This window comes from Phragmites australis, chromosome 12, assembly GCF_958298935.1.
Source record: "Phragmites australis chromosome 12, lpPhrAust1.1, whole genome shotgun sequence".
Taxonomy (NCBI): Eukaryota; Viridiplantae; Streptophyta; class Magnoliopsida; order Poales; family Poaceae; genus Phragmites; species Phragmites australis.
In genome coordinates this window covers 26,188,786-26,197,749 of record NC_084932.1, presented here as the reverse complement: position 1 = coordinate 26,197,749, position 8,964 = coordinate 26,188,786, and the positions used below count along the sequence as shown (strand labels likewise).

Below are 8,964 nucleotides of genomic sequence, written 5' to 3'. Positions count from 1 at the left end.
TAGAAACTTTAGGGTGTGAAAACTTAATCTTCCAAGCCATATTTGGCATCAAAAATTTTGTTGAACCTGACGAAGTGGGGGGAGGACGGATGTAGCTTTTTATGTAGATATTCGTAAAGTAAAAAAACGTCGAACTCGAAGTTTGTATACAAAAGTTATGCCTATTTTATTGAAGATCACTTTGGATCACATATTAAATTACAATTAAAAAATAATCACGATTATTACCCGTCACTTATGACCTTCAACAAAAAAATATTAAAAGGATAAAATATTAGACTTTCTTCAGAACACACGTGAGGATGAGATGGTAAGAGGCAACACACACAAGCAGAGGTTACGGTTCGATTCCTACGGAACGCAGAGTTTAAAAAACAGTGTGAAAAATAACATATGACACGTGACGAGTGGTAATGACCCCTGAGTTAAGATGACTCGAGTGAAAAAATTGTTTTGACTTTTTTTATTCGAAAACACGAAAAATATTCATCAGTTATAAAAAATATTCATAAGTTATAAGTGACAGGTCATAACGTCACTTATAATTTTTATAGGTAACAAGTCAAAGTTATGATCTATCATTTATAATCTTTATTAGTAACGGATTAAATTATGATCTATTACTAATAATCTCATTAGTGACGGATCTTTACTCGTCAATTATAACTAGTCGTCAGTGCGTTTAGAATAACGGATATAGGACCCGTCACTCGTAACAATTATTATCCATCATTTATAATATTTATTGGGGTTGGCGTTGCTCCAGGCCTCCCTGGAGCGCGGTGACCGCATCCACCATGGAGCAAATGCCATCGCGCGCGTCCACGAGGAAGACACGCATGAAGTATTCCGTGCGCCGTCCCTGCTTGTAAGGAATCTTGAGCACCTTGAACCTGTCCATGGACTTGGCGTATTGGTGTATGTCGCTCCACATGAAGGGCGTGTCGACGCAGCTGCTGTCGAGGCGGTAGAACTGCCCGGGCTTTGTGTTCCACGGGTGGAACGTGCGCTCGGGCCATTGGCCACTGAAGTAGATTGCGTTCGCGAGCACGATGTCCGTTTCAGCTCCGACAATGTCATCGGCGGAGATGACTGACTTGACATGGTTGTTGGTAGCCCTCTTGATGAAGTATAGAAAGAAGGTAGACTTGATCATCTTCACGGCATCCTCCGGCATCACGTCATCGAAAACGATAGTGAAAACGTACAGAAAGAAGGGAGATTTTTTTTATGCCACTAAAAACTTCTCCAATCTCAGATATGCCACCGAGAACCACCGTATCTCTCCAGTGCTACTATCCTTAAACTTTATGGCCGTTCATGGCATTATTGACCATTTTTTAGCACTCAATTCATGACTGACAATCAGACCGAACGGAAGCGACGGCCGTGGCATTTAGGGGCATGAAATTTAAGAACCATAGCATTGAGAGGATAAGCGTATTTACAGTGGCATATCTGGGATCGGAGGAGTTTGCAATGGCAAATAAGGATTTATCCATAGAAAGAAATCACAATATGGCTAGTTTCTACTTTCGACACAATGGCTACTTTCGAGAGAGCAGCCAGGCTGCGCGCGCTGACCTTTCTCTGGAAATCCACCGTCATGGCCTCCGAGCGGTAGGCACCAACAGCCGCGTCACGGAAGGCCTTCCGGAGCGCGCCGCCGAACAGCACCTTCGGCCCGCCAGAGGCCAACCAGTCGGCGATGACGTCGTTCATCACGCGGGCGGCGAAGGTGGCGAGGTCGGCGATGCATGGCGCCCTGAGGAAGTCATGTAGCTGGTCGAGCGTGTGTAGCCGCGCACGTCCGCAACCACGAGCGCCAGCGCACGTGCACGTCCAACGGTGAGAACGCGACATTCCCGTGGCCGTTGCCACCGGCGTTTCCACCGTCGGCCAGGAGGTGTTTGTGAGAAATCAAATTAAAATATTTTTTAGTTTATATATGATGAGTAATGAATTAGGTTATCGATTTGGTTTGTCGAATTTTAGATTGTTTGAGTTTAGTTTGATATTTTGATTATGAACTAACTGGAATTGAAGTTGAAGAAATATGTTTATTTGTCTTATAGTGTGCAAATGATGGATGCAACTTGACGATCGATGGCGGGTGATCGGAGCTAAACGAGTGTTTAGTGCCAGTAGATCAATGAGAGCAGGCGAAGTCAAGAGTGATCCTAGCTATGAAAAAAATATAAAATGAGGGATGAAAATGATATGTTGATAAAGTCAAGCGAAAAGGATGTCAGTTCAAGTGACAAGGCAGCCTTAGGGATCGAAAGCGGGAGAGACTTACTGGCGGTTAGGATCGGAAGACGGAGTACACATGTCGACATGATTGCTTAAGGTATAAGCAAGTGGCGAGTCACGCTTTCAGAAGCGTGCAGAGTGTTTTACGGTTAGGTCTCAAAATCGTGGGAGGATTAGAGAAATATGTGGCACCATGACGAAACTTGCATTGAGGCAAAGCTAAGTCATTAAAGTGCTGTGACCGTTCGATGTATGGAGCAAGAGATGTAGCAAAATACCATCGATGATAGGTGTAAGTATATTATAAGAGATGGATATTTTGGTAACAAGGTAGGAAACTTAGGAGTCAAATTTTCTAGGCCTATAAATAGAGGAGTAGAGTTATGAGAGAGTTTGAACTAACCATTTAAGCTCATTGTGCCACCCATTTAAGAGCTTAGTACTAGAATTTTAGAGGAGAGAAAGATGAGTGCATAGCCTATATAATAGGTGATAGTTTTTGAGAGAAAAATCTTTGTAATCCGTCTAAAATAGTACTGACCTCTTTGAGTAATGAATTTTATGATTTTGAGAAAATCCTTATAATCCGCCTAAAATAGTGCTGACCTCTGCACGCGCTTACAAGCTTTACCGAGGACGTCTCACCGTCAAGTGGTGAAACGTATTTTGAGGTACCTCAAGCACATTATCGAGTATGGACTCTGGTTTTTTGCTTTCTCTTCGAGGTTTTTCCAATACGGATTTTGTTGGGTGTAGAATCAACACGAAGAGTACTTCTGGTACATGTTATTTCTTAGGTACTTCTCTTGTGTGTTGATCTTTTCGCAATGAGTTTAGTGTCGCACAGTCTACTGCTGAAACTGAATATGTAGCTGTTGCTAGCTGTTACTCATAGATTTTGTGAATGGTTGCTAACTTGAGAGACTTTGGGTTAGATTTTAGGAGTGTGCTCCTTTTGTGTGACAACATCAATACCATAAGCTTAGCCAATAATCCAGTTCAACACTTTAGAACCAAACACATAGATGTGATATTCTACTTTCTGAGAGACCACAATAAGAAGGAGGATATAGACTTAAAATACATTGATACTCAACACCAGCTAGCCGATATCTTCACCAAGCCTATAGATGCTACTAGATTTGACTATTTGAGGGGAGAGCTTGATGTGTGTCATCCTTATGATATTGTGTAATGGAGAGTTGCCTTTGTATATATTCTATCTTACTTTTGTTGCATTTGTGTTGCATCGCATCACATCATGTAAGATAATCATAGTAGTTGAACTACTTGTATGTCTTTAGCATTTTTTATTGCTAGACTTGAATTTGGACTAATTTGGGTAGTTGTGCTTAGCAAGCTTTTAATCTTAGGCTCCTCTTGGTGCTTTGACATGAAACATTTCGAGCAAGCTAGCTTTCCTTAAGATGAGATTTGGTAATTTTATGAATCATGTAGATTATGAAATGCTACATTCTTGATTACCATGTTCGTAATTACTTTAACTTAGTCAATGCTTATGTTAATGCTAGTTTGATGAATATCTTGCTCTAGGCTTTTTGGTTCAAATAAGTGGATTAGGGAATATTGCACTATATTTTCTATCTTCATCAAATGTTTAGCTCATGATAGAACCATATGAGAACCTGTGTTCCTTGTGTCAAAAGCACTACTTGACTTGATCTTGTAAAAACTTAATTTTTTGTGAAAATATGAATAATCTTGTGAAATCAAGTATTTTGTGCTAAAATATTATCCAATACGGTTGTCTTGAAGTCCTAATGTGTTTATCATACCTAGTCGTGCGACACTTTGTTTGGATAACAGACTACTTGGTGATAAAAATGAAAGAAATGTGCCTAATTGCTTGATCTAACTAAGTCTTGGTTTTATTTTATATTACTTGATCTAACTAAGTCTTGGTTTCATATATGAGCGTTTGCAAAGTATACTGTCATGAATGCTTATTTGCCTAGTTTAAGATTGAAGTTGGCTAGTTCTTAATGCTTGTATTGTCTTGGTACGAGTTGATGCTTATGTGGTGGTTGCTTTGAACATGATTTGGCTATGTGAAATTAAATGTGCCAACTAATTCTTCAGATTTAGCTTGTACACCTTTATGTTCTTGTGTCACTGTTTTTTTTTAGCATTTGTGCATTTGTGAGCTCCATCTTCTATTTTACATAGCCCTTTGACGTTTCCAGCTTTTGAAAATATTTTGTGCTATATTTGTGAAAGCTCATTATGATTACATGTTCATACATTGCATAATATTTTGTCCTTGATATTTGTATCGCCAAAGGGGGAGAAATGAATGAAAAATGAGAGAAATGAAAAATTGCACCAAATCAAAGAAAAATCTTGCATAAATGAAAAATATGCATTTATCAAGAGGGAGCATTTGATTTGTGTTTTTAAGTTGTTATTGCTCTTTTGAGGTTTTTAGATTGTCTTTGCCCTCTCTTAGGCCTTATGCAACATTTTTTATACCAAGTGATATGTTTTTGCTCTTTCATCAATTTTTGGTCACTTGGATGAGCCTATCTTCTTCAAACCAAAATCTTTTTACTTTCAGGTGTTGTTAATGCACTCATCAAGGAGGGGATTGAGAAACCAAGTTGAAATGTGCCTTGGTTTATATATGATGAGTTATTGATAAGGTTATTGATTTAGTTTGTCGAGTTTTGGATTGCTTGAGCTTGATTTGAGCATTTTGATTATGAACTAACTAGAGTTGAAGTTAGAGAAATGTATTTGTTTGTCTTATAGTGTGCAGGTGATGGATGCAACTTAACGGTCGATGGTGGGTGATCGAGGCTAAGCGGGTGCTTGGTGCTGGACGATCAAAGAGGCCGAGCAGAGTCAAATGTGATCCTAGCTATACACGTGGAGGTCAAACAAAGCATGAAATGAAGGATGAAGATGGCGTATTGAAAAAGTCAAGAGAAAAGGATGTCAGTGCAAGTGATAAGGCAGCTCGAGAGATCGAGAGCAGGAGAGACTTACCGGCGGTCAGGATCGTAAGACGGGGTACACGTGTCGACATTAGAGCGCTTGCTTAAGGTGTAAGCAAGTGGCGAGTCACGCTTTGAGGCGTGCATAGGGTTTTACGGTTAGGCCTTAAAATCATGGGAGGATTGGATGAGTATGTAGCACCATCGTGAAGTTTGCGCCGAGGTAAAGCTAAGTTGTGAAAGCGTCGCGGCCGTTCGATGGACCGAGCAAAAAATAGACCAAAATTTCCTTGGTGGTAGGTAAGAATGTACTACAAGAGAGGGATATTTTGGTAACAAGCTAGAAAAATTAGGAGTTAAGTTTTCTAGACCTATAAATAGAGGGGTAGGGCTATGAGAGAGTTTGAACCAGTCACTTGAACCCCTTATGCTACTCATTTGAGAGTCTAGTGCTAGGGTTTTAGATGAAAGAAAGATGAGTGCTTAGCCTATGTAATAGGTGAGAGTTTTTGAGAGAAAATCCTTGTAATCTGTCTAAAATAGTGCTAACCTCATTGAGTAATGAAGTTTATGTTTTTGCATATGCATGGATTCGCCTCCTTCTAGTCTTCTTCTTTTAGTTCCCTTGCTATGAGTTTAAGTTTTCCGATTTTCTAGTTGATTTCTATTTTTGCCTTTGAGCTGCCATTTTTGAATCGTGGGAAGTTTTTCTTCTTGTTGCAAGAGATATAAACATTCACATAGTCATATATTTGAGAGGATCTCGAATCCTCTTGCCTCTAGTCTATCAACTTGGAGTATTGCTTCTTTCGGTGACTGTCTTTTTTGCTTTATTATTCATTCAAGTTTTAATCTTTTGTGCACAAAGACATATGAAATTGTCTTGAATGGAGCCTATGGTTCATATTCCATCCGTGGAGTCATGTTGTCTTAGAACTTTTTTTCTCATTTTATCTCTCTAAAGTTTAAGCTTCTATTTGTGTGTTTTAAAGAGCGTTAGGTGAACAAGAAATAGACATTTATTTCATAAAAAATTATAAAACACCTATTCATCCTTGTAGTCATTTGTCTCAGTCCTACAGCCTAGCGAGGTGGAGCGCGAAGACAACCTGGCCGCCCCGGACTGTCGCCAAGAGACGAGACGATGGCACTTGGTGGGTGTCACCGGTGGAGCATGTATATGTATAGGGGGCGCGACGTGAAACGGACGCGAGCATGATCTCAAAGTGTGCATGCTTCGAATTCTTCACTTGTTGTGCAGCATTGATGCTCTTCATTACATTACGCACATCCTTGCTGCTTCTCTGGGCGTTCGTTTAGGATCAGCCATGCAAAATCAAAATTCCATCACCCTTTCAAAATCCAAGTCACAACTTCGCTTATTGTCCAAAAAAAAGGAGAGAGAGAGCGGTTACAAGTTCTTATTTTTTTCCCAAGTAATTACTTCACCTTATCATCTCTACAAGATGCAAGGGGGCGAAGGGATTTGTGCCTATGTCAAAGATGGATTGATCGAATGTCCTTGGCCTTAATTTTTCGTATCAATCCCCTTATATGTTGATTTATTAAGGGGTGTATATAGTTCTAAAGCGACTTAGAATTTGCAAATCCAGGTAAGCTGTCGTCCGCTACAAGGAGAACCAATGGTCAACATGCTATTTCCTCTTCTGTTAGAACAATTTTCAATCAGACTTGAAAATTTTTAACCAATTTTATTTTATTTGGAATTTCTAACTCGAATCAAAATGTCTCAACTCAGCTTGGGAGATTTACAACTCTAATCTTCCCGATTGTCGGCACCTTGCTTCCACGATTTTTGCCCCTAGCCTACCATTAACCACTGTCCACTGGCATATGTGCTCCCCCCCCCCCCACACACTCCTTAAACCACTAGATCAGCTCATAGCTGTCCCAACCCTTCTCACCATGTTTGAGAACCACCCTAACACGGTTATGCCGCCTGCTCCTAGGGTGTTGCACTAAGGGACTAGAGGAGGAGGAGGAGCTATGGCATCAGCAAGCACGCAGTGGTATTTTACTGCAGTGGAAGTGAACAGGAAGGTGACACCGGTTGGAGGCAACAGCTGTGGTTTTGTTACATGAGGTGGGACGCTTTTGCACCCATTTTAGATCCTAGAGTAGATGATGTTACTGGCCATGATTATTGTAGTTATTTTTATAGATGTTCTTTCTAAACTATATGAAGTTTATTGTAAGTATGAAAGCAAGTACGTCGAAGTTTGCTTGTAGCGACCTCCACTAATACCCATAATAGGTAAGAAGAAAACAGTGTGGAAAAAATGTAGGGTGCAGATGTAGGTGCAGGTGATTCTTTGTCAAGGAGTTCAGATTCTTCATCACTATCATCTTCGGGCATTTCAGTGCCAGGTGTGGAGCTAGCAACCTTCATCGATAGTGATACCATCAGCTAATGAGAAGATGACTTCAACATACTGCAATGGTGGCATGAGCATAGTAAACATATTTGGTGCTATCGACAGTTTCTTCAAAATCTGCCTTCAATCTTACTGGAAGGATAATAGAGGAGAGAAGAGCAAATCTGACAAGTTAGATGGTGGAAATACTCACCATTATCAAAGATTGGGAACAAGCTCCACTATAGATAATAAAGAGCTTCAAGCATCATTCTAAAATTTGTTTCTAGATATTGATGAAAATGTGTAATTTTTGGAGCTAGGTTATACTCTCTTTCCTTTCTAGGGTTTTTCTCATATTGAGTTTTTACTTAGATAGGTTTTTAGTGTGGTAGCCAAATTATCAATAAAGCTTAATATTGAAATTCAATTATGTGCCCATGACTTTATCTATTTTTATTGATTTTTTGAATTTTGAAGCTACGTTGTACTTTGTTTTCCATCATATGAAGGTTTATAATAGGGCAACCAAAATAACAATAAAGCACAATAATTATGTGCGTAAGACATTTCTATTTTTACTCTATTTTTCCAATTTTGTATTATTTCTAATTTTTCACGAGGCCAGTTGTGCTTGATGGGCCGTTCATGATGAGGGCTGGTCCGGCATGACACAAAGGCTGATGAGCTGTGTGATGGGTCGCTGAAAGTGCCTAGAGGGGGGGGGGAGGGTGAATAGGCTTTTCTGAAAATTAAAACTAAAACAACGGATTAAATCTGCCGGATACTCCGGTCTGGTCCGGAGTATCCGGTCTAGTCCGGAGTCTCCGGTCTATACAGGAAATCTAGAACAACTACGAATTAAAGCAAGTAGCTAGAATCTATAGTTGAACCTAGGTCTACTAGATATTACAGAGCTAAAATAACAATTAACACTAGCTAGATGATCACTAGGGCAATTTGTATGAAGAATAATAAATTCACACGATTAAGCAAATTGCACAAATAAGAACGCGAGAGATTATCCCGGAGTTCGGCCACCTTACAAAGAAGTGCCTACGTCTCCATTCAGGAGCTCACAAAGAGCCGGGTCTTTTCCAACCCTATCCTCTTCTAGCGACCACAAAGATCAAGTTAGAATTTCCTTACTCAATAAGAAGATGATTACAAACTTTCCGTGGCATTCCACAAAGTTTCGGTGCTCTACGGGCAACGCCTTGCCGTCTAGAAGCACGAAGCTTCAAGAGTAATGATCACAGCGAATGCTCGAGGAAGAACTCAATGCTCAAGTAGCTTAAACTCTCTCCAAACACAAACTCACTAAATTTTGCAAACTTTGCACTAGAGGTGGTTGGAGGGTCTTTGAATGCTCTTAAAGTGCT

The 8,964-nt window shown here is 40.0% G+C and overlaps 1 protein-coding gene across 1 annotated transcript; it reads right to left on the bottom strand.

The window, feature by feature from the left end:
- Window positions 1-742: 742 nt before the first annotated feature.
- On the bottom strand, window positions 743-1,177 carry LOC133886450 (serpin-Z1A-like). Its single transcript, XM_062326153.1, has one exon. It carries the CDS (start codon window positions 1,175-1,177, stop codon window positions 743-745), a length of 435 nt encoding a protein of 144 aa, XP_062182137.1.
- Window positions 1,178-8,964: the final 7,787 nt, after the last annotated feature.